This window comes from Danio rerio, chromosome 2 (assembly GCF_052040795.2).
Source record: "Danio rerio strain M-AB ecotype USA chromosome 2, GRCz13ab, whole genome shotgun sequence".
In the NCBI taxonomy this organism is placed as follows: domain Eukaryota; kingdom Metazoa; phylum Chordata; class Actinopteri; order Cypriniformes; family Danionidae; genus Danio; species Danio rerio.
This window is the reverse complement of record NC_141022.1, coordinates 58,118,320-58,145,121: the sequence shown is the minus strand read 5'-3', so window position 1 is coordinate 58,145,121 and position 26,802 is coordinate 58,118,320. Positions and strand designations below refer to the sequence as shown.

General features: G+C 37.9%; 1 protein-coding gene and 1 long non-coding RNA gene across 8 annotated transcripts in view; both read left to right on the top strand.

The window, feature by feature from the left end:
• Positions 1-26,802, top strand: part of LOC147846549 (uncharacterized) — a 1,651,758-nt gene that overhangs the window by 55,400 nt on the left and 1,569,556 nt on the right. The window lies entirely within an intron of this gene.
• acss2l (acyl-CoA synthetase short chain family member 2 like) overlaps positions 1-26,802 on the top strand; it is a 62,161-nt gene that overhangs the window by 3,986 nt on the left and 31,373 nt on the right. For 5 of the 7 annotated variants that reach the window (XR_015477799.1, XR_015477798.1, XR_015477797.1 and 2 more), the window contains 4 exon segments: positions 8,815-8,906; positions 9,021-9,124; positions 12,415-12,487; positions 16,472-16,547. Coding sequence is in view for 2 of the 7 variants with exons in the window: in NM_001277117.3 (NP_001264046.3) it covers positions 8,815-8,906; positions 9,021-9,124; positions 12,415-12,487; positions 16,472-16,547 (345 nt within the window). In the remaining 5 variants the exon portion in view is untranslated. 7 annotated transcript variants of the gene reach the window in all.

Here is a 26,802-nt window from a genome sequence, read left to right as displayed (position 1 = left end):
GCTGGGCCAGTAGGCATTTCTGTGTGGAGTTTACATGTTCTCCCCTTGTTGGTGTGGGTTTCCTCTGCGTGCTCTGGTTTCTCCCACAGTTCAAACACATGCGCTATGGGGGAATTGAGGAACTAAATTGGCCGTAGTGTATGAGTGTGTGTGAATGCGAGAGTGTATGGGTGTTTCCCAGAACTGGATGGGAGCTAAAAAAGGCATCCACAGCATAAAACATATGCTGTTATAGTTGGCGGTTCAATACGCTGTGGCAACCTCTGATGAATAAAGGGACTAAGCCGAAGGAAAATGAATGAATGAATAAACATATACATGATTTAGATAATTACATTCATTTATTTTCTTGTCGGCTTAGTCCCTTTATTTATCAGGGATCGCCACAGTGGATTAAACCGCCAACTTATCCAGCATATGTTCTACGCAGCAGATGCAACCCATCAATAGAAAACACCCATACACAGTCACACACATTACACGACGGCCAGATTACCTTACCCTATAGCGCATGTCTTTGGAGTGTGGGGGAAACCAGAGCACCCGGAGAAAACCCTCCCCATGTTTGCATGGGGAGAACATGCAAACTCCACACAGAAAATGCCAACTGACTCAGCCGAGGGTTAAACCAGTAACCTTCTTGCTCTGAGGCGATCGTGCTACCCACTGCGCCACCATGTTCATTTAATACCATAAATGTCAATCAATCTAACACCAGCACTTTACATAATTACATATACATTTAACCTCAGCCTGTGCTTTTATTTTGTTTTTTTTTGTGTCTATTGTTAAACCCTTTTAGCGTATATACTTTGTCTTTGTTAAAAAGCAAATAAAAAACTACTAATAAAAGAAAATCACTGAGAAATGTATAGCAAACTTCATTAATTACTAAATCTTACATTTAAAACTAAATTAATTACAAATTAATGTCAAGAAACTCTAAAATTTAAGATTTTAATAGCGTTTTTGTGATACATAAAATGTCATTTTGATTGATTGATTTATTTATTTTATTCATTTATTTAACTTCAGAGTGGCTGTTTGTGTAAAAGTCAAAGAAAATGAACCATTTTTGGGGCATCAATAACATAATTTATAATAAAATATTTTTTTTAATTCACTCAAAATATATTTAGACTGTTGTGATTTTGAAGGAGAGACAAACCAGTAGAAATTTTGGATCTCTTCAAAGCAGAATCATTCATTCATTCATTCATTTTCTTGTCTGCTTAGTCCCTTTATTAATCTGGGGTTGCCACAGTGGAATGAACCGCCAACTTATCCAGCGAGTTTTTACGCAGTGGATGCCCTTCCAGCCGCAACCCATCTCTGGGGAAAGCAGAATCCTTTAATAAAAACTTGTTCATCAAAAAATCTCAACTACTGCAGCTAGTAGTGCACTCCATTAAATACACAGCTTAGTGGGCAGAGCTTATTAGTAGAAACAGAAACTGTCATTACAGGTTTAGTAGAAAAATCTTGTTTTCCGGGCCTTGCCTGAAAGTATCACCCGGCCATTTGTTAGACAAAAGACACAGCCGTGCCTGGAACTGACAATATGCATTACTTTGGAGACATGATACTGTATTTCACACATAGACAGTCAGACCTGATGTGCCTAGAACTTATCATTTGCATTGCTATACTGTCTCTTACACATAGGCAGTCAAACCTGATCCATCAGATTGCATCTTACAATGTAAAAAAACATTCATTCATTCGTTTTCAACTGCTTTTCCGGGGCTGGGTCGCAGGGGCAGCAGTCTGTCCACAAAAATACCTCTCTTGCTTTCTTTGCCATCGCGTTCATTGTTCAACCGGCGTTTGTTGACTAACAATAACCAAATGCTGAGCGAGACACGTGCTTGCTGTTCATACTCGAACGCACATGCCCAGAGTACGCGAATGGTCACGTGATATACATTTTTGGTGGCGTAGTGTGGACGTAGATATGTTCAGAAACGCTGGGTGAAACGCTAGTGTGGATCGTTTTTGATCTAAAACGCCGTTTTAAATCTAAAACGCACTAGTGTAAACGAGGCCTGAGATGGAGCAGCAGCGTTTCAGAATGAAAACGGGCTCTCCAGTGTTTCCAAAACGCTTCGTTTTTGGCGCTCGAAAACTCCGGCATAGTGTGGACGGATGGCGTAACCGTCGAAAAACGTATGCGTTTTCAAACTAAAATGCATTAGTGTAAACGGGGTCTTAGGCAAGAACCCCAGACTTTCCTCTCCCCAGACACTTCCTCCAGCTCCTCTGGGGCGGGGTCCCAAGGTGTTCCCATGCCAGCCGAGAGACAGTCCCTCCAGCGTGTCCTGGGTCTTCCCCGAGGCCTCCTCCCAATGGGACATGCCTGGAAGTAACACCTCCCTAGGTAGGCATCCAGGAGGCATCCAAAACAGATGCCCAAGCCACCTCAGCTGACTTCTCTTGATGTGGAGGAGCAGCGGCTCTACTCCGAGCTCTTCCCAAGTGATAGAGCTCCTCATCCTATCTATAAGGATGTCCGAGATCTTGTCCTTTCGGTCATGGCTTAAAGCTCATGACCATAGTAAGAGTAGGAACGTAGATTGACCGGTAAATCAAGAGTTTTGCCTTTCGGCTCAGCTCCTTCTTCACCACAACGGACCGGTACATCGACTGTATTACTGCTGCCGCTGCAATTAATAATAAATAAACAAATCACTCAGAAATGGATGGTAAATTCACAATTAATTACAAATGAATAGCTAGAAACTCACAGGTTTGGGCATGAAATCAGGTAGTAAGATTGAAATATTGTTTTTTGGTAAAACATACTCCAATAATGTAATTTTCATTAATTTATTTGAGTGCTGTTGAACGATTAATCGTGTTTAATCACATTAAAAATTAAAGTTACTATTTACAAAAATATATTAGTGATATTTTGGCCGTCACGGAGGTGCAGTGGGTAGCACAGTCGCCTCAAAGCAAGATGGTCACTGGGTCAGGTGGCATTTCTGTGGAGTTTGCATGTTCTCCCTGCATTTGCGTGGGTTTCCTCAGGGTGCTGTATTTTCCCCCACAGTCCAAGGACATGTGGTACAGGTGAATTGGGTAGGCTAAATTGGCTGTAGTGTATGTGTGAGAAAATGAATGAATGAATGAATGGCAACCAGAGGATTGGGACAGAGGAATTAATACACTTCATTGAAAATGTACACGTAGACATATATAACAGTAGGTTAACTATGCTTATATATAATAAGTTTACCTGTTAAAAAATATTAGTTAATAGTTAATTAGTTAATGTTATTAGTAACTAGTAAACTTATGGTAACTAATTACCTCAAATGTTTGCATTTTGATTGTAATGCAGTAATGTCCACCTTTTGTAAAGCTGCTTTGGAACAATTATTGTGAAAAGCTCTTTACAAATCAGTTCAATTGAAGTTGGTTTGTATAGCGCTTTTTACAATGATTATAGTTTCAAATTAGCTTTACAAGGTGCACATTATTGCATTACAATCAAATTAAGTTAAAGTTACAATCAAATATAAGTTATTATATGCAAATGAAGTTAACCTGCAGCTTTATAGCATATAGGTGATGTCTGTATGTATTATTCCAATGACTGTTTCCAGTAAAAGCACACATATCATGTTTCAAGAGTTCACACTGAGCTGATGATTGATTGTAAAGCTTGCTTGGCATGCTGTCCCGGGACAGAGCCTTGAGCTCATAAGATCCTCGAGCTCGGGGCTCCCTCCCGTTTGCAAGGCGAGAGGGGAGTTTGAGCTCAGTTAGGTCTCGAGAACTCCCCTGCTGTAGTAACTAATGAACAGATAGTGATTGCTCTTAAGAGATAACTACTTACTAGGACCATTTCAATGGTGTTGATTAGGATTAGTCAATTAACTTAAGTTGCATGTTTTTTGACGGTGGGAGGAAACCGGAGAACCCGGAAAACCCATGTGAGCATGGGGAGAACGTGTAAACTCCGCACAGAAACGTTGACTGGCTTGGTAAGGACTAGAACCAGTGACGTTCTTGCTGTGAGGCAACAGTGCTAACCACTGGGCCACCATGCCACCCATCTAGGAAAGGAGGAGAAGTAGGGGTGGAAGGGGGGATTCTTCAAAACGAAGATGGCTGTGATATGGAACTGAGGGCATTTATAGTGGCCTAGGAATCGTCTGATTAGTGAATCATAAATTGAATAATGCGGAGCCGGCTGCAAGCAATCATAAGCACGTGATCCTCTCGAAATTAGTTTATAAATAAACTTCACTTAATGAAGTGTATTCACATAAACTTGAATTGAAAAAAAAGAGTTAATGAATAAAGCATCAGAATAGAATAGGTTTGGATGGCGATGCAAAGCAGATCTGTGAACTGTGAGTTTACTGTACTGCTGTTATCTGACACCTCTTGTTCCAGCGGACTATTAATACTTCAGGTCACAGAGAACATGACAACAGTGATTGTTAAAGCACATCTCCAGCATACAGACAAGCAGAAATGTGTGCTTTTATTGGAAACAGTCATTGGGATGTTCCTGAGAATGAGTGAAAAATTCTTGGGTGACTTATCATGTGTAATTCGTGCCATCTTATCTTAGTCGATGTCATACTCAGGTGATATGGTTCAATAACACTTTATAGTGTGGCCATTCGTGCCCATGCCATACAAGTACATTTACTCATTTATTCCTATTATATAATTTATCCAATACTGAGTTAATATTGAAAATAAATATAAATATTTATGAAAACTTTAAAAAATGACATGATCCGAGTATGTAAGAATGATTCTTTTATTTATTTACTTTTCCCTTTATTTGCCATTTAATAAATGCAGCTAATATACAGCTGAAGTCCGAATTTTTCTCCAGTTAAGATTGAATTTTTTTATACACTCACCGGCCACTTTTTTTTAGGTACACCTTACTAGCACCAGGTTGGACCCCTTTTTGCCTTCAGAACTGCCTTAATCCTTCGTGGCATAGATTCAACAAGGGACTGGAACAATTCCTCAGAGATTTTGCTCCATATTGACATGATAGTATCACACAGTTGCTGCAGATTTGTTGGCTGCACATCCATGATCCGAATCTCCCGTTCCACCACATCCCAAAGGGGCTCTATTGGATTGAGCTATGGTGACTGTGGAGGCCATTTGAGTACAGTGAACTCATTTTCATGTTTAAGAAACCAGTCTGAAATGATTTGCGCTTGACATGGCCTGTTATCCTGCCGGAAGTAGCCATTAGAAGATGTGTCCACTGTGGTCATAAAGGGATGAACATGGTCTGCAACAATACTCAGGTTGGCTGTGGCGTTGACACGATGCTCAATTGGTACTAAGGGTCCCAAAGTGTGCCAAGAAAATATCCCCCACACCATTACACCACCACCACCAGCCTGAACCGTTGATGCAAGGCAGGATGGATTTATGATTTAATGTTGTTGACGCCAATTTCTGACCCGACCATCTGAATGTGGCAGCAGAAATGAAGAGTCATTTCTCGCAACATTTCTCCAATCTGCTATTGTCCAGTTTTGGTGAGCCTGTGTGAATTGTAGCCTCAGTTTCCTGTTCTTAGCTGACAGGAGCGGCACCCGGTGTGGTCTTCTGCTGCTGTAGCCCATCCGCCTCAAGGTTGTATGTGTTGTGTGTTCAGAGATGCTCTTCTGCAGAGCTCGGTTGTAACGAGTGCTTATTTGAGTTACATTTGCCTTTCTATCAGCTGGAACCAGTCTGGCCATTCTCTTCTGACCTCCGGCATCAACAAGGCATTTGCGCCCACAGAACTGCCGCTCACAGGATATTTCCTCTTTTTCAGACCATTCTCTGTAAACCCTAGAGATGGTTGTGCGTGAAAATCCCAGTAGATCAGCAATTTCTGAAATACTCAGAGCAGCCCGTCTGTCACCAACAACCATGCCAGATTCAAAGTCACTTAAATCCCCTTTCTTCCCCATTCTGATGCTCAGTTTAAACTGCAGCAGATCGTCTTGACCATGTCTACACGCCTAAATGCATTGAGTTGCTGCCATGTGATTGGCTGATTAGAAATTTGCGTTAACGAGCAGTTGGACAGGTGTACCCAATAAAGTGGCCGGCAAATGTATTTCCCCCTAATTTCTGTTTAATGGAAAGATTTTCAACACATTTCTAAACATAATAGCTGAAAAAAAAATAGCAAGGGACTAATAATTTTGACCTTAACATGACCTTTTATTCTAGCTGAAATAAAACAAATAAGACTTTCTCCAGAAGAAAAAAATATTATAGGAAAGGCTAAAAAAATCTTTACTCTGTTAAACATCATTCGGGAATAGCAATTAACAGGAGGGCTTATAATTTTGACTTTAACTATGTAACCTTATTGTAAATTGTTACGAAGATGTTTGTCGGTGGCCATATATGAACATCTTGATGTTAGCAGAACTGGTTTGCGCTGGTGAACAGAAGCGTGGCATGAGGACAGATTCCTGCATCAGCTCTTATAGTGAGGTGAGGTGGTTTTGGCAGATCGTCTCCTAACTGATGCCAGAAGCCAAAGCATTCGGGCCATGCTGAGGCCACACTTCAGTTAGACATTAACCATCAGGTGCTAATGGAGGACGCAGCAGTTCAGACCACAGAACGACTCCTAAAGTCAATGCACACTACTCAAATATATAGTATGCCTGGAGTAAAAACTAGGGGCTTTTCATTGTTCAATATAAAAATTATCTAATGAGCAACACTAGTGGTCAGCATCTCTTCATGATGGTTTTGTAGGTCATTCTGTTTTTTTGATTGTTTTTTTTTGGACAGCTAGGTGTACTTTCATAGTAAACCAAGGCTGATGGCTTTCTTGTTGCATGTATTTTTCTTTGAATGCATTTCTTCTTGTTGCATTTCTCAGGCATTTATTTATTTGTCCATGCATTTCTTGTTGTATTTTTCAAAGCATTCATTTTTCATCGTGTGCATTTCTCGTTGCATGCATTTGCAGTCACACATCATTTTCAGTGAAATAACGAAGATACGACCATGCCAAGCACTTTCTTGGTGCATGCCTTTCTCATTGCATGCCTTTCTTCTTGTTGCATTTCTCATGGTGTGCAGTTGTCATTGCATACATTTCTTAATTGCATCAATTTCTCATTGCATGCGTTTCTTCTTCTTGCATTAATTTCACATTGTATGCATTCCTCATGGCGTGCATTTGCAGTCACATACATCATTTTCAGTGAAATAATGAAGATGCGACCATGCTGCGCACTTTCTTGGTGCATGCGTTTCTCATTGCATGCCTTTTTTTGTTGCATTTGTTATGGCATGCACTTCTTAAATGCATCTATTTCTTATTGCATGCATTTCTTCTTGTTGCATTTCTCATGGTGTGCAGTTGTCATTGCATACATTTCTTAATTGCATCAATTTCTCATTGCATGCGTTTCTTCTTCTTGCATTAATTTCACATTGTATGCATTTCTCATGGCGTGAATTTGCAGTCACATACATCATTTTTAGTAAAATAATGAAGATACGACCATGCCGAGCACTTTCTTGGCGCATGGATTTCTCATTGCATGTATTTCTGATTGCATGTATTTCTCAAATGCATCAATTTCTCATTGCATGCATTTTTTCTTGTTGCATTTCTCATTGTATGCATTTCTCATTGCGTGAATTTGCAGTCACATGCATCATTTTCAGTGAAATAATGAAGATATGACCATGCTGTGCACTTTCTTGGTGCATGCGTTTCTCATTCCATGCCTTTTTTTGTTGCATTTGTCATGGCATGCACTTCTTAAATGCATCTATTTCTTATTGCATGCATTTCTTCCTGTTGCATTTCTCATTGCATGCATTTTCAATCACATGCATCAGTTTTAGTGAAATAATTAAAATACTATGTCGAGCACTTTCTTGGTGCATGCATTTCTGATTGCATGCCTTTCTTCTTCTTGCATTTCTGATTGCATGCATTTCTCAAATGCATCAATTTCTCATTGTATGCATTTTTGATTGCATGCATTTGCAGTCACATGCATAATTTCCTGTTAAATAATAAAGATGTGATCATGCTGAGCACTTTCCTGGTGCGTTCATCTCTCATTGTATGCATTTCCTATTGCATGCATTTCTCATTGTGTTCATGCTTCATTGTATGCATTACTCATTGCATGCAATTACAGTCGTATCTTTTCACCTTCACCTATCTCTTCACCTTTTCAGTGAAATAATGAAGATACAAACAGTCACCCAAGCACAAGCATCACTTTTACACTTTCTCACATGTTGCGTGGACTCCCGAAGCCTTAAAGTAGCAACTTTAATTCCTTCAGAAACTGTATTGTAATGTTTAACAAGGCATGCTGCCATATATAATCTGATGAATTAACTGTCCTTTTGGCTTGTGCAATGAATCCCACTGGCCAAAAGCACAGCTGACGGACGTCCAGATCTAGCACAGGCCTCAGTGTCAAAGTACAGTGCTATTCCTGTAACAAGGAGACACAGACAGAGGGGGTCCAAAAGTCTGAGACCACGCAGAACATCAAAGTCTGATTTCAGAATGGGAGTTTTGGTGTCGCAATATTACATTGGTATTAAATTAAGAGGTATTTATTCTGTATAATTTCCAAATGATGATTTAAATAAGAGTTTTGCTGAACACGTGACTTATTTAAACTGATTTTTTTTGGTTTTATTAATGCATAAGATCAACAATCATGAATTTGCACATAGTAGTAAGACCAGCAGAATAGACCAGCATACTGTTTTGCATAATGAAGGGCATGCATTTGTAATTTTCTAATGGTTTATTTTTGATTGATGTTTCTGCAGGGAGGGAAACTCACCTGATCATCATCTGATCATCACCTACAACCAGCTGTTGAGAAACGTGTGCCGATGTGCCAATGCTTTAAAGCTGTTGGGTAAGTCAGCCTCCTCCTCCTACAACACAAATGCATTGACTCTGAACCACTGACATCCTTATGAGAGTATTTTTATATATTTTTTAAGATTTATTGTTTGTTTCTGTGATGCAGGGGTGAAGAAGGGGGACAGAGTCGCCATTTATTTACCCATGATTCCAGAGCTGGTGTACACCATGCTGGCCTGCGCGAGAATCGGGGCTGTTCACTCTATAGTGGTGGGAAAGATTTCAGATCTGTAGTTTCTGAGAATTTGTTATGAGATGTAAACTCAGAATTCCAGGAAAAGTGCTCATTTTGAGGTGTAAACTGATGATGCAAAAGAAAAGATCATAATTGCAGGATGTAAACTCAGAATTCTGAAATGTAGACATAGAATTAAGCGAAAAGTCTGAACTTAAAATTCCAAGAAAAATCATAATTCGGAGATGTAATCTCAGAATTTCAAGAATAACGTCATTGTTTCAAGATGTAATCTCAGAATTCCAAGAATAACGTCATTGTTTCAAGATGTAATCTCAGAATTCCAAGATTTAACTTTAGAATTCCTAAACAAAATAGTCATAAATCCGAAATGTAACCTCAGAATTTCAAAACAATTTCAGAATTACAAGATTTAAACTTCAAATTCCAATATGTAACTTTGGAATTCCTAAGAAAATAGTCACAATTCCAAGAAGTATCTGTATAATTCCTAGGAAAATAGTCACAATACCAAGATGTAACTTTAGAATTCTTATGTAAATATTCACAATTTCAAGAAGCAAACTCAGAATTCCAGGAAAATGTCATAATTCAAAGATGTAAACTCAGAATTCCAAGATGTAACTTTAGAATTTTTTAAGAAAATAGCCATAATTCCAAGAGGTAAACTCAGAACTCTAAGAAAATTTCATAATTCCAAGATGTAACTTTAGAAATTCTAGTAAAATAGTCACAATTCCAAGATGTAAACTCAGAATTGCAAGATGTAACTTTAGGATTCCCAGGAAAAGGTCACAATTTCAAGATGTAAACTCAGAATTCCAAGAAAATGTCATAATTCCAAGATGTAACTTTAAAAAGTCTAGTAAAATAGTCACAATTCCAAGATGTAAACTCAGAATTCCAAAAAAATATCACAATTCCAAGATTTAAACTCAGAATTGCAAGATGTAACTTTACAATTTCTTGGAAAATAATCATAATTCCAAGATGTAACTTTAGAATTCCTAGGAAAAGGTCACCATTTCAAGATGTAAACTCAGAATTCCAAGGAAATGTTTTAATTCCAAGATGTAACTTGAAAATAGCAAGAAATTGTCATAATTCCTAGATGTAACTTTAGAATTCCTAGGAAAATAGTCATAATTCCAAGATATAAACTCAGAATTGCAAGAACATGTCATAATTTCAAGATGTAACTTTGTAATTCATTGGAAAATTGCAATAATTCCAAGATGTAAATTCAGTGTTGCAATATGTAACTTTAGAATTCTTAGGAAAATAATCATAATTCCAAGATGTAAACCTAGAATTTCAAGGAAATGTCATAATTACAAGGTGTAAACTCCTGATTACAAGAAATGACTTAAGAATTCCTAGGAAAATAGCCATAATTCCTAATGTAAACTTATATTTCCATATAATTCTAAGAAAAGTCATACTTAAAAATGAAAACTTAAAACACCAAGAAAAAGCCTGAATTTCGAGAAGTGAATTTAGAAATTCCAAGTAAAAAAAAAAAATCATAATTCCGAGATGTAACCGTAGAATTCCAAGTAAATGTCATAATTCCAAGAGGTAAACTCAGAATTACAAGATGAATTCCTAGAAACATGGTCATAATTCCAAGATGTAATCTCAGAATTCCAAAATGTAACTTTAGAATTTCTAGGAAAAGTCACAATTGCAAGATGTAAACTCAGAATTCCAATATGTAACTTTAGAATTCCTAAAAATTGTTGTAAGAATTTTTGAAATGTAACCTCAAAATTCCAAGAAAATGTTGATTCCCAGATGTAAACTTAAAATTATGACTATTTTCCCAGGAATTTAAAAATGTAAACTCACAATTCCAAGATTTAACTGTATAATTCCTTGGAAAATAGTCACAATTTCAAGATGTAAACTCGGTATTCCAAGATGTAAACTCGGTATTCCAAGATGTAAACTCGGAATTCCAAGATGTAAACTCGGAATTCCAAGATGTAAACTCGGAATTCCAATATGTAACTTTAGAATTCCTAAAAAAATAGTTGTAAGAATTTTTTAAATGTAACCTCAAAATTCCAAGAAAATGTCGATTCCAAGATGTAAACTCGGAATTATGACTATTTTCCCAGGAATTTTGAGTTTACATTTTGGAATTATGACTATGTTCCCAGGAATTCTAAAATGTAAACTCACAATTCCAACATGTAACTGTACAATTCCTAAGAAAATTGTCACAATTCCAAGATGTAGACTCGGAATTCCAAGAAAATGTCATAATTCCAAGATGTAAACTCAAAATTCCAAGATGTAAATGTAGAATTCCTAGGAAAAGGGTAAAGTCCCCAAATATAAACTCAGAATTCCAAGAAAATGTCATCATAATTCCAAAATGTAAACTCAGAATTCTGATATGTAACCTTAGAGTTCCAAGGAAATGTCAGATTTACAAAATGTAAACTCCTAGTAAAAGATGTTAACTCAGAATTCCAAGATGTAACTTTAGAATTCATAGAAAAAAGTCACAATTCTAATAGGTTAATTTAGAATTTCTAGGAAAAATAATCACAATTCCAAGATGTAAACTCAGAATTCCAAGATGTAGTTTTAGAATCCCAAGGAAATGTTATAATTCCAAGATGTACACTCAGAATTCCAAGGAAAAATTCATAATTACAAGTTGTAACTGTATAATTCATAGGAAAATATTCACAATTTCAAGATGTAATCTCAGAATTCCTAGAAAAATGTTATAATTCCAAGATGTAAACTTAGAATTCCAAGAAAATGTCATAATTGCAAGATAATTTTTTAATAATTGCAACTCATAATTCAAAGATTAAAACTTGGAATTTCATAATAAAAGTCATAATTCCGGAATATGAACTTAAAATTCCAGGAAAAAGAGAGTCAGAATTTCGGCAAAAAAATATTCCAAGAAAAAAATTCACAAATACAAAAAGATTTTTCAGGGTTTTTGAAGCTTTACAGAGGCGAAGGGTCTGAAAGAGAGTTTAAACTGGGGTCAGTATTTATTTAGCTCAGTATCATTAATATGCATGAAATGAGAACAGCCTCATTTACTCTGCCAGGACTGCTTCAGCCTGCCAATCCTCGTTAGCCATCTGAAGTTTACAGCTCGAGGTAAAAATAACACTCGGGTGCTTTCAAGAGTACTTTCTCTAAATCATCAAATCCTATATTTATGCCTTGATGATGACCCCATTTCAGCCAGACTCTTATTATGCTCTTTTGTTGAATATTATCAGATATTACCACATTATTCATCTTGAGAAATTCAGATCTTGTGGTTCAGTTTGCAGGTTTCTCGTCCGAGTCTCTGTGTGAAAGGATCATGGACGCTCAATGCAACATCCTGGTCACAGCAGGTAAATGTGACACGCACAGGTGTGACTGTCTGACTGTGTTTTATTGGGTTTATTATGTAGATGAGCTCACCGTGAGCTGTTGCAGATCAGCAGGAAATACAGTAGCTGATAACCAGAGATAATGTGACGTGGTGTTTACAACATCGGAAATCCTGCCACTGTTAGCAAAGTGTGAATCACAATTAATGGCTTCTTCATGAGCTCAGTCTGAGACTAAGAATGACACACATTTACTGCATTTAATGATTTAAAATATAATTATTAATTTACATTTATTCATATTTATTCTGTCTATTTGTTCACATTTTGAATGATTTATTTGAATTTTAGGTCTCACTTTATATTAAGTGGCCTTAACTAATGTGTACTTACATAGAAACTAATAGTTTGTTACAATGTACTTATTGTGTAAATACATGTATTTACTGTGTACTTATGCTTGATTAAATACATGTATGTAATTACATCTGTAACTAACTTTTGTAATTACATTTGTAAATACACTGTTGACCATGCCTTACACTTTAAACCACCCTTAAACCTATCCATGCCACCAAACCTGTCCATAACCCAACCTCTATCCCAACTCAAAAGCACCACAAGTGTTCTCAAATACATTATCAACACAGTAAGTACATTGTATTTATTTTTTGATGTAAGTACATAGTAGTTAAGGACACTTAATATAAAGTGGGACCGAATTTTATTTAAACATTTATGGGTAATTCTTTAACTACAGGCACTTTTACAGTATGTCCTTTGATCATATATCCAAAAATATATATATAATTTTGTTCAAATTCCTCTTTCTTTGTCAAACTAACAATAAAACCTACTATAAAAAAATGTGCTAGCTTTCTATTATATATTTTTCATATTATTCAACCTCCTTTTAGGTGTCAAAACCACTGTTTTCACTTTGTGGCACACCCAGAGCCCTATCATACACCCGGCGCAGTGTGGCGCAAGGCTCAGTAGTCTTTTGGTAGTTTCAGCTTGGCGCAAGAGTCGTTTTGAGGCGTTGCGCTACGCTGTTTAAATAGCAAATGCATTAGCGCTCATATGTGCGCCCATAGGCGTTCTGGTATAAAAAGGAAGGCGTTCTGAGGCGGACCGCTGGTGCGTTGCTATTTTGAGAAACTATAATAGATTTTTCATTAGACCAAAACAAACCCGGTCTAAACTCCGGCGCAGGGTTGCACCTCGCTTACACACTGCTTAATACACACAAGAGAGCAATAGGCAAACATCTTTACATATGAAAAAATGTAAATATTAAGGATATATATAGGATATAATAAGAATAGATATAGAATATAAATATAAAGGATTAAAATATTACAAAACATATTATTTTCTAGCCTACATAAATATGAAAAATCACTGCTTTTATGTCTTCTTCATCTCGGGAGGCTTTTTCAGTTCATTCATAACAATTTGCTTTTGTATAATGTTATTATAATTAGCAGTATTATTTATTATATCCATATTTATATTTGTTTTATTAAAAACAAGCTTAGATTTGTCCACCTGTCAGGTTTTAGACCATATGGGGCACAGCATGTGTTTTAGGATATAACTCAGGTTTTTGAGCACACTTCATTATTATTGTTCATTTATTCGTTTGCTGGAAATTAGAACTGAATTTAGAAATAGTTTTGAAATGAATATTTGCGCTTAACAAACAAAATTAATTATTTATAGAGTAATTGATGTCTGTGCGTAAAGGTTTCCCTATCCAAGAGCGAATGTGAAAGTAGATCCATTATCTCTCATTCTCACGCAGTAGATGCTCTGTTTAACAGTTTTCTGTTAATAAACTGTTAACTGTTTGCTAGTGAAATGCTTATTTTTTCCACTTAGACTTACTTTGCATCCTGTAAATAGCGAATGCGCTCTTGGCGCGACGCAGCTGACTCTTGAAGGGAATGGGAGATGAGACTCTAATTGGTTTATTCTCAAAACACACCTATAACTCATTAAGAAAATAAACTCAACCCTTTTAGACCATGCGCCAACGCGTTCTGACACGCCCTGAAAGCGTTTGCGCCCTGCGTTTTTCCCCTGTGAATGGACCGTCAAAATAGAGCCCCCAGAGTTTTAAACTTCAACAATGAAAATAACATTTTAAAATATGATTTATCTGGTATCTATTCATGTATCTTAATGAAGCACTAGTGAAATAATTTAAATGTTTTATAGTTATTAATGTGAGACTATTATCAATATTATTTTTTATACAAAATATAGCTGTCGCACAGTATCAGTGTCATTTCCACCACAGCACTGTAATGTCGTCTTCAAATGTTTGAGTGAAAGATTATTTAGGTGGTTTCTATGAAAATGAGTAGTGCCATCTGAGCACATGTTCAAGAAGGAGGGAATTTACATTATTGTCAACAACACTTGAAGAAAAATCAAGGTAAATATCGCTTGATAAGGAAATACATTTATTCTACATCATTTCCAAACATGTTGTACCTTTAAAGATGCTTTAAAAACCAAACAAAATGAAGGTAAATAAGAGTGTTTTGTAGACATGAAAAGCTGGTATCAATTCAAAGCTAATCGGTGAAGCATTCCTTCATTTTCTCTCAATAAGCTGTAGAAATGTCATTTCCATCACCACACACATTTAAAAAAAATATTTAAAAACTTCTCATCACACATTTAAAGTGTATTCACAATGTATGAGTTCATGATCTATTTAATATACAAATTCAGTTTATTTATTTTCTAATAAGCTTTTAACCAAATTAATATTCAATTTTAGAGTTTGACAGGTGTACAATTCAGCAAACAACTAATTTATTTTATTGACAAATGTATTACTATATATATTGTGGAAAGATTTGTTAAACTAGATACAAAAATGATCTTAGACAATGTTTGACTGTTGATGTGGTGGAATTGACATTTGTTCAGTTCACGATGGCAAAAATGTTTCTCTTCTTATCCTCTTTGTGTGATATGTTTGTCCTCTTACAGATCTTAAAACTAGACAAACTGTTTAAACTTATGAGGCTGTGTTACGTTAATTTTAAACAAGTTTTTTTTACTCATCTTCACAAGGCTAAAAGTGCCCGTAGTTAAATAATAGCCCTTATGTTATTTAATTATAATTGTTAGAGTTCTATATATTCATTCATTCATTCATTTTCTTGTCGGCTTAGTCCCTTTATTAATCCGGGGTCGCCACAGCGAAATCAACCGCCAACTCATACAGCAAGTTTTTTACGCAGCAGATGCCCTTCCAGCCGCAACCCATCTCTGGGAAACATCCACACACACACTCATCCACTACAGACAATTTAGCCTACCCAATTCACCTGTACCGCATGTCTTTGGACTGTGGGGGAAACCGGAGCACCCGGAGGAAACCCACAGGAACGCAGGGAGAACATGCAAACTCCACACAGAAACGCCAACTGAGCCGAAGCTCGAACCAGCAACCCAGCGACCTTCTTGCTGTGAGGCGACAGCACTACCTACTGCGCCACTGCCTCACCATATATATATATATATATATATATATATATATATATATATATATATATATATATATATATATATATATATATATATATATATATTACCTTAATTGTTTATTAGATTTAATTGCATATTATTTTTAATAATTTTGACTAATGAAGCAAATTTATACATTTGTAATCTAGATTATTCAATTTAATCTAATTTGCGCTGTTTTAGTTTTTAATTCATTTTAATAACATTTTCTATTTAATTTAATTTTAATAACTTTATGAATTAAATTAAATCTAACGAGTTATTTTTAAATCTTATTTAATCATTGAATTTTTTCAAGATATTTACAAATTATTTTACATTTATTTGACATTTTTCATCCTTTTTTCTATTAAACCATACATTTCAGCAAACATGCTAGCTTTGTCTTCATAACGCATGAACCCACTGCTTGTCTTTGTTTCTCATGTGTGTGCTCTCTGTGTGTGTGTCCTACAGATGGTGTTTACAGAGGTGACAAGCTGATCAACCTGAAGAAGATAGCGTCTGAAGCTTTGGATCGCTGTAAGGAAAGGTAAGGCTGTGTTTACACTGGTTTCATTCTAAAATGCATAACATTTTGCTGAGCTTAGACCTGACATCAACACTAATACACCATAGACTGTAAAAGATATGGGCGCAGTGTCCGTGACGTCACCCATAGGTTTCTAAAAAACGCACAAAAAAAAAAAGCTACAAGTAGGCGCGGCCAACCGGCGCCATTTTGCGTGTCATCACACGACCGGGGAATACCAAACAAGGGCAAAGAGGAGGAGCGTGAGCCGAGCTACAGAAGCCTGCTAGCATTTTGCTTAGACAGGCTTTTCTTTGGGAGAAATGTTTAATACTTCATTACCTGCGACTTGTTTGTGTTCTGACCACATGCGCTTGGTTGTGCACTATATAAATAAAGTGTTTAGTCTTTTAAAAACACTGCTGTAATACACTGAGCCACTAAACATTGATCTTAAAACGCTTTTCTACCGGAAGTACACTACAAAAAATGCTTTTCTTACTTAGATTTTTTGTCTTGCTTCTAGTCCAAATATCTAACAATTCCTAAATCAAGAAGAATTTTCTAGACAAGCAAAACATACTGTCTTGTTTTGAGAAATAATATGCCAATATAAAGTGAGTTTTTCCATGAAACAAGCAAAATAATCTGCCAGTGGGGTAAGCAAAATAATCTTACGTCAAAAGAAAAAACAAGATTAATTTGCTTACCCCATTGGCAGATTATTTTGCTTGTTTTAAGGAAAAACTCGCTTAATATTGGCATTTTATTTCTTAAAATAAGACAATTTGTTTTGCTTGTCTAGAAAATGCTTCTTAGCATAAAATTTTTTTGATATTTAGACTAGAAATAAGACAAAAAATCTTAGCAAGAAAAGCATTTTTTTGCAGTGTAAATGTAAATTACTTCCAAACACCTAAAATGTAGTCTGTGTTAGCAAAGCTAATGATGAAATCCAGCATAACACTGAATGAAAACGCTTCAGATGACTGTTCTAGAGCCTACAGCTAATCAATCTGTCAGATTCCAGAGTGCATCTCATCTCTGAAGACAAATATAAATGATAATTTATCTTAAATTTAACAAATACATTTATAGAGATGGTATATAAGTATATAATTTCACTCACCTGGGAAATGGAGGCAACTTGAATGGTTTGTGAGCACAATTAAGCGCACACAGCATGCCATATCATCTGACAATTGTAAGAACTAATCCAAAAAGGCAATCAACTGTGTAAAGACACATAAAACAACACAAAAATACGATGGATATGCCGAGTTCAGCTGCTAATTAGCTGGAATAAGCTGATGTCACAAGACAGCCAGAACTAGCTGTCAGTCAAGTGGCCACACCCTTAATTATGCAGACTTAATATAACTTAACGTAAATGAGTTATAAAAAATTCACCCTCTCACAGTTGTCATGAAGGGTAATATTAGCTATATAAACCAAATCAATCTTTTGTACCAGCCTGTAAACATGTTTTTATCAGCTGTAAAATAGCCAATTTACTATTGCAGTCAGTGAACATCTGGAGTTCCTGGAGCCAGCCCCCAAAAGGCGAGTCGATGAATTGCAGTTTCAGTTACTTCCGTATTGGCCGTAATCGCTCTATATGTGGACTAGGGAAGGTCTTCTTTTATGAAGACTTTATGAGTTTATATTTAATAAAGAAGTATAAAGAAATATTTGTTTCGATAGTCTACAGCAGGGGTTTTCAAACTGTGGGTCGCAACCAACTAGTGGGGTCGCACAGTGAACAAAGGTGGGTGGCGGAACGTCACATAGCTGCAGCTATATTTACATTGCAGTGAATCAAAACCAGTACGATTGACGGCAATGACTTAAAAGCCTCTTACCCTAAAAATATCTAAAGTGTGTTTCCTACAAAAAGACAAAGCTGGTTATGTTTCACAGCTGTCTTTTTCTTTTTTTTCGCTCGACATTACGAGCACTGCTCCGTTTGAGCTCTCGCAATCTGCGTTTAGCCGGTAGAGTTCGCGCAGAGCGAAGCTCTCAGTAAGGGACCGTCGGAAAAGGGCTTATTTTTTTATTTGTTTATCAATTTTTTTTTTGCGTGTTTTATTTTAAACACAATAATTTTCTCTTAAATGAGCACAAACAGTTACTAAAGTAGTCGAATGCTTCATTATAGATCTGTGCATTCTTACATTAACACCTCTGTTATCAAACAAAACACAATGAGAGATTCATTTGCTGCTCTTCACTAAATAACTATAGTAACTTTAATCAATATGCAAATACAATTAAAAGTGAAATAGATTTTATAGCTTTATTTAATTTCTGTATAAGCCATTGATTTTAATAGGCTAAACCTTATATTGTATTGTCAATATTTTCTATTGTTTGCTATGTATTCTATCATTTGAAGCTATTTGTTGTCCCATAGTTTTTACATCCCAACGTTGACAGATTGCTAATCAATAGCTATAGTGATATCTGTTAGTTTTAACGTCAGCTAATGTTATAGAAGGGCATAGATGTTATGGAAAATGGTAAAAGTAATGTCTCTACCCCCATCATGCCTTCCTCAAGAAAATGTGTAAATATTAGATCTATTCAGCTATAACGTTAATTGAATTGGCATATTTATCTGATGTTTTCCCAGCTTGTAGTAGTCGATGTAAAAGCTATTTAGTTTCTTATGACTGTACACTAGCAGTGGAGTTTACTGCAATGTGATGGGGCTTGATCATAATCCAGGGGCTTGATCAAAGGTTGATCATATTCTCTTCTGAAAAAAGAGTATCTTTTTCAACAAAAAAAATGATCACAGTTACAGCCAGCATCCCGCAAAAGCACTTGGATACTTTTTTTTTTTTACTCATTTTTCCATAATAAAATATTATGGTGGGTCTTGTGATTGAATTACTTGCCTAGGTGGGTCCCGGAATAAAAAGTTTGGGAATCCCTGGTCTACAGAACAAACCACTGTTATACAATGACTTGCCTAATTACCCTAACTTTACCCTAATTAACCTAGTTAAGCCTTTAAATGTCACTTTAAGCTGAATACTAGTGTCTTGAAAAACATCTAGTCAAATATTATGTGCTGTCATCATGACAAAGATAAAATAAATCAGTTTTTAGATATGAGTTATTAAAACTATTAAGTTTAGAAATGTGTTGAAATTGGGGAAAAATATAAAAGTTTAAATGTAACAGGAGGGTGTATATATAGGGTGTATATAACTGTATATTCAATTGTGCATTATAATTATATAGTTACTAATATTTTCAGATTTTTATCTTGTTCTTTTGTGAATACAGGTGTCATTTAAAGCATTGTGCCAACTTAAATGAAACTCTTTCCCTCTCAACACCATTTAATGGTCTACTGTTTGTTGAATTTATTAATTATTATATATAGGCTGCATTTTATGTCCTATAATTTTATTGCTAAAGTATCGAACTGATTTTAAAATATTACTTCTAACTTTCAAGGCACTTCATAATCTCGCTCCTCAATATCTCACTGAACTTCTCCATATCTACACCCCTTCTCGTACCCTTAGATCAGCCAACAACTTCACCCTGGCACCACCTCGCACTCGATTGAGCACAATGGGAGACAGATCTTAAAGCTCTATGGCTCCTAGGCTATGGAACTCTCTTCCAGTAGATCTTAGGAGCAGTGATAGTCTTCACAATTTTAAATCACGTCTAAAGACCCATCTTTTCAAGCAGGCTTTTACTTAACATTTTTTTTTATCATGTTTTTATTATGTTCTTTTATATTCGCTATTGCGTTTTAACTTGTTTTGTCAGTGATTGTTTTTAGTAATGTTTAATTTGTTTAGCATGTCTGCTGATGCTTATTGTAAGGCGACCTTGGGTGTCTAGAAAGGCGCCCTTTACATATAAAATGAATTATTATTATTATTATTATATTTATTACTACTTTTCGCTTCTGATGTGTGTTTTCAGCTGTGTGGTGTGAAGGGAGATCTTTCCTAAAAACATTGTGCAAATGACAGTATGGATGAGGATTATTTATGTTTTATACCACTGTGTTGAAGTGGAAACACACTGGCGTAAATGCAGCCTCAGACGTTCTTTACACACACACATAGTCACTTATTCATTCACAGATGAACACACACATACACACACACACACACACAGAGTCACTCAGCCAATCACAAACCAACACTGGTTGCCAGGCAACAGCACAGTTTGGAAGCCGTCTTTTTAGGTCGCCATGGCAACGTGTGAAATGAATCATACACATCATAGAGCAAACAGAAAACATGCGAGACGGAGTCACTGAATGATGTGCTCGATAAAACACGATAATAATGATTATTATTAAAATAACGACTGTTATTGTTCACACATATGAGCTTAAAATCAGACTGTAACCACTCAAAACACCCTTTCTTTTTCAATAGAATGTATATCTTCTGATTAAAACTAGTGGGCTCTATTTTGACGGTCCATGCGCAGAGCGCAAAACGCAGCGTGTCAGAACGCATTTTGGCTAATTTAAGGACGGGAAAATCCGCTTTGCGTTGTGGCGCATGGTCTAAAAGGGTTGAGTTTATTATCTTAATGAGTTATAGGTGTGTTTTGAGAATAAACCAATTAGAGTCTCCCATTACCTTTAAGAGCAGCTGCGTCGCGCCATAAGCACATTCGCTATTTACAGGACGCAAAGTAAGTCTAAGTGGAAAAAATGAGCATTTCACTGGCAAACAACAGTTTTTTTTAACAGAAAACTGTTAAACAAAGCATCTACTGCGTGAGAATGAGAGATAATGGAACTACTTTCACTTTCGCTCTTGGATAGGGAAACCTTTACGCACAGACATCAATTACTCTATAAATAAATAATTTAGTTTGTTAAGCGCAAATATTCATTTCAAAACTATTTCTAAATTCAGTTCTAATTTCCAGCAAACGAATAAATGAATAATAATAGCAAAATGTGCTCAAAAACCTGAGTTATATCCTAAAACACATGCTGTGCCCCATATGGTCTAAAACCTGACAGGTGGGCAAATCTAAGCTTGTTTTTAATAAAACAAATATAAATATGGATATAATAAATAATACTGCTAATAATAATAACATTATACAAAAGCAAATTGTTATGAATGAACTGAAAAAGCCTCCCGAGATGAAGAAATAAAAGCAGTGATTTTTCATATTTATGTTGGCTAGAAAATAATATGTTTTGTAATATTTTAATCTTTTATATTTATATTCTATATCTATTCTTGTTATATCCTATATATACCCTTAATATTTACATTTTTTCATATGTAAAGATATTTGCCTATTGCTCTCTTGTGTGTATTAAGCAGTGTGTAAGTGAGGTGCAACTCTGCACTGGAGTTTAGACCGGGTTAGTTTTGGTCTAATGAAAAATCTATTTTAGTTTCTCAAAATAGCAACGCGCCAGCGGTCCACCTCAGAACACCTTCCTTTTTAGACCAGAACGCCTATGGGCGCACAAATGAGCGCTAATGCATTTGCTATTTAAACAGCGTAGCGCAACGCCTCAAAACCACTCTTGCGCCAAGCTGAAACTACCAAAAGACTACTGCGCCACGCCTTGCGCCACACTGCGCCGGGTGTATGATAGGGCCCAGTGTGTTTAGTTGATAACTGATTTCTGAAATAATATAGTCTGTGTACATATATAGATCAAACTTACAGGGTATCTGCAGGGTCTTAAAAAGTCTTAATGTCTTAAATATCAAAAACCAAATTTTAGGCTGTACAAAGTTCTAAATCCACTGAAATATTGTCTTGTAGGTCTTAAATAATGTTAAACGGGTCTTAATTTTTTTCTATGTGCATTTAAAGCTATAATTAAAAGGGCCAATACCCATCCAATCATTAATAATATATTTTAATAAACGTTTATTTATTACCTATTTACTTACCAAAATAGGTTTAATAATCCTCTATACATTAACACTTGCTTTTAATGTTTTTTTTTTTTTTACAGTTTTAACTTGGCTATTAAAAAAATCTTTAGCATTTAGCCTTGTGCAAGTCTGAAATGACATTCATTATGGTCTTAAAAGGGTCTTCAAGAGTTCACACTTAGCTGATGATTTATGAAAGCTTGTTTGGCATGCTGTCCCGGGAGAGAGCCCAAGGGGTCCTTGAGCCTAGGGCTTCCTCCCGTTGGCAGAGCGAGAGGGGAGCCTGAGCTCGGTGGATCTCAGAACTCCAGGACTGCGTTAGCTAAGGCAGTGGTTCCCAACCTGGGGTCCACGCCCCCCTTAGGGAGAGGATAAGTGTTGAGGTAGAAAAAGGCATAAAAATGCTCCACTATAATATAGGGCTGCACAATTAATCGAAAATCCGATTTCGATTTCAAACGATTATAAAAAAGCATTAATTGAGATAAATGATTATTGCATCATATACCGCCACCTTTCCAGTTGTACACTTGTTGCTCTTAAAAGCGCGAAAGACCGACATGCTTATGTGTTTGTGCAGCACGCACACGCAGCCAGAAGCATGCGGCCGGTCAGCATTCAGTCTCATTCGCACACTGAGACGAGCAGCGGAGCGCAGACATCTAAAGTCATTAACGTGAGCGCATTAATGGTCAAATAGGTGTCAAAACGCGGTGTTTAGTGATTATTTATATTAACCCTCATTTGTGTAATAAACAAACGAGTTGAGGATCAAAAGACGTGAAAGAGAAACCAAAGATACAGCGAAAAATATTCCTGCTGCTGCCTGTTTTTATGATTATTAATCAAACAACGAGAAAATCCCTCACTAGTTTTGACTGAAGGACTGCTGTAGCTAAAGTGTTTTTCTTACAGTGAAGATGCTTAAATCACAGTTTGTTTGATATTTGTATTCTATTGTATTTATTTCTCTTTCCTTTGCAGGGTGGAAAATAACTGTATATAAACACTTGAAGTCAGAATTATTAGCCCTCCTGAATATTAGCAACCCTTTTCCTCCCAATTTCTGTTTCATGGAAAGAAGTTTTTTTTTTTCTGAACATAATAGTTTTAATATCTCATTTCTAATATCTCATTTCTTTTATCTTTGCTATGATGACAGTACATAATATTTTACTAGATGTTTTTTTAAAATACAAGCATTCAGATTAAAGTGCAGTTCAAAGGCTTAATTAGGGTAATAAGGCAAGTCATTGTATAACTAGTTTCTTCTGCAGACAATCAAAAATATTTATTGCTTAAGGGGGCTAATAATATTGACCTTAAATTAAATATTTAAACCTGCTTTTATTCTAGCTAAAATAAAACAAATAAGCCTAGAGGAAAAAATATTATAGGAAATACTGTTAAAATTCCTTGTTCTGTTAAACATAATTTGGGAAATATTTATATACAATATATATATTTATATCAAAACACATGCTTAAAATTCCAACGTAATAGTAAAAATAAATAAAATAAATAACTTTAAATAATTATTTAAATTTTGCTCACTCACGCAATGTGCTTGTCAACGTGTCGTAAAGGCAAATTCAAAACAAAATCGGCAGAGAAACGTAAATGCAGTGATTCTTCAGAGGCGAAGAAAAAGATTAAACAGTATGACTAGCCTACCTAAATTTTGGTTTAATTGAAGGCCAAGACAAGTCAAAACTGATTAATTTATATTTTCTATACATATTATATATTAATATTACACAAACACACATACAATATATATATATATATATATATATATATATATATATATATATATATATATATATATATATATATATATATATATATATATATATATAGCACATATGTGTGTGCGTGTGAATTTAAATGGTGGGGGGACTCCAATGTTTGTATATGTTCATGGGGGGGGGCCCTTAAGAAAAAGGTTGGGAACCACTGAGCTAAGGGAACAGAGGGGTTAGACAAATGCTTAATTGTTATACTTGCTGAATGTTTTTGGATGGTGGGAGAAAACCGGAGAACCCGGGGAAAACCCACACGGACACGGGGAAAACATACAAACTCCTCACAGAAACACCCACCGGCCCTAAGGGACCAGGGCCGGCAGTGTTCTTGCTGTGGGGCTTACAGTGCTAACCACTGGGCCGCCGTGCCGCCCAATCAAAGGTAAAGGAGGAGAAAAGGGGAGGAGGGGGTTTCTTCCAAACGAAGATAAAATGAACTGGAAAATGTGGTTCCCCTTCGGGGGGAACTCCAGCACTATAAGTGGATTTGATTGTAAAATCCACGCATTGGGAGGTTCGGTTCAGAAGCTACTCGTCTGAAAGAGTATTGAACGGGCCAATTAAGAATGAATTGGCAGCGCAAGCCTGCGCAGGTGAGCGGCATAAGCAATCAACTGAGTATATAAGCTCACCTGGCGCCAGCAGACGCTATCCTTTTCGCTTCAGAGCCTTTTCTGATCGAGCTTATGAGGGTTCCTCCTGCTGATCTACAGCCATTCGAGAGAACGATTTTCATCCCGGTCCAGAGCGAGTCCACGCAGCGGCAGACGGTCGAGCTGGGTATCTCCCTTGCCTGGCGTCCCTTTGGGTCCGGTCCTCCAAGAGCGGTGCGTATTGTTGCAAATCCTAAAAGAGCAACACAGTCGTGCAGCACGTCCTTTTCAGGATGGCGCTCCGACTGTGCGTTTCTGGTTGCGGGGGTTACCTGGCTCCGGATGATGGACACGATCACTGCATTACATGTTTGGGGGTCCAGCATGTTAATGTGGTGCTCGGGGGCGGTTCATGTCGTCACTGCGATGCCATGACCGTTGCGCAGTTGAGATCGCGGTTAGCTTTCGTAAGAGAGCGAGCCACCCCAGTTGCCTCCTGTTCTGCAGCGGGCGCTCGGGCAGATCTGAGGGCTTCAGCGAAAGACAGTCCGCCGCCCACGGGCTCGCGGACCTCTCGCTCCTCCAAGCGCTCCATCCAAGCTTCGGGTACTGAGAGTGATCCGTCTAATCAGATGGTAGCTCTCACGCTCGCTGACACCGGAGATCAGATGTCCTCCGCGGCATCGGAGGGCGGGCTTTCATTGTCCGACGATGATCCGGACCCGCTCGCCCCCTCTGGGCAAGCGAGCGCCGTCAAAACGGATCCTGAAGCGGACATGTTGGCCGTGCTTTCTCGGGCTGCTTCGGCCGTCGGGTTGGAGATGGTTTATCCCCCAGCCCCGCGGCCGGACCGACTAGATGGGTGTTACGTAGAGGATCAGAAGGCGAAGCCTTCGAAGCCTCTCGTCCCCTTCTTCCCGGAAGTGCACAGTAGGCTTACGCAGTCCTGGAGGGCACCTTTCTCTGCCCGCGCTGCGTCCGCCTCCGCCCTCACCACCCTGGATGGTGGAGCTGCCAGGGGGTATGAGGCGATCCCGCAGGTGGAGCGCGCCATTGCGGTCAATCTTTGTCCGCGTGGCGCCCCCGCTTTGCGTGGTCCGCCCCGTCTCCCGTCCAAAGCCTGTAAGTTTTCTGCCTCCCTCGGAGCTAGAGCTTACAAGGCTGTGGGCCAGGCAGCTTCCGCCTTGCATGCGATGGCCACCTACCAGCGCTACCAAGCGCAGGCGCTGGCTGAGCTGCACGAGGGTGGGTCTAACCCAGGCTTGTTACACGAGCTGCGTACGGCGACCGACTATGCTCTCCGGACCACTAAGTCCGCCGCCTGCGCACTGGGGAGGACGATGTCCACACTTGTGGTCCAGGAACGCCACCTCTGGCTAAACCTGGCAGATATGCGCGATGTCGACAAAGTTCGCTTTCTTGACGCGCCCATATCCCAGGCTGGCCTGTTCGGCGACACCGTCGGTGAATTCACCCAGGAGTTCAAGGCGGTGAGCGAGCAGTCGGATGCGATGGGCAGAGTCATCTATAGGCGGGGCCGTAAGCCCGCTCCATCCCCGGCCGAGCCATCCACCTCCGCTGTTCCTCGCCGAGGGCGCCCGCCAACGGCCGATGCCCCGCCCCCGCCTCCGCCTCCGGCGAAGCGAGCACGCCGAAAGCCGGTAGCCCCTCCTGCCCAGGGCGCCGCTAAGTCCGGTAAACGGACCGCGAAGCGTCCCTGAGACAGGCCATCCGGAGAAGAGGAGACTTGCTCTTTCCCCGCTGGAGGGCGGGGCCCAAAATCCAACGGTACTTTTCAGTGCCACCAAAGTTTCGATCAAAGAGCATTTTCTCCCTTCCCCGGATGTGACAGCTCAAGCCCCGCCAGTCTGGGACGCGCTGCCTCTCAGCTCGCAGGGCTTGCATGCTCCGCCAGCGGCTCTCGGGCGCTGGGGGGACGGTCTCCCTTCTCCCAGCCCCCAAGCCCCCTCTCAGGAGT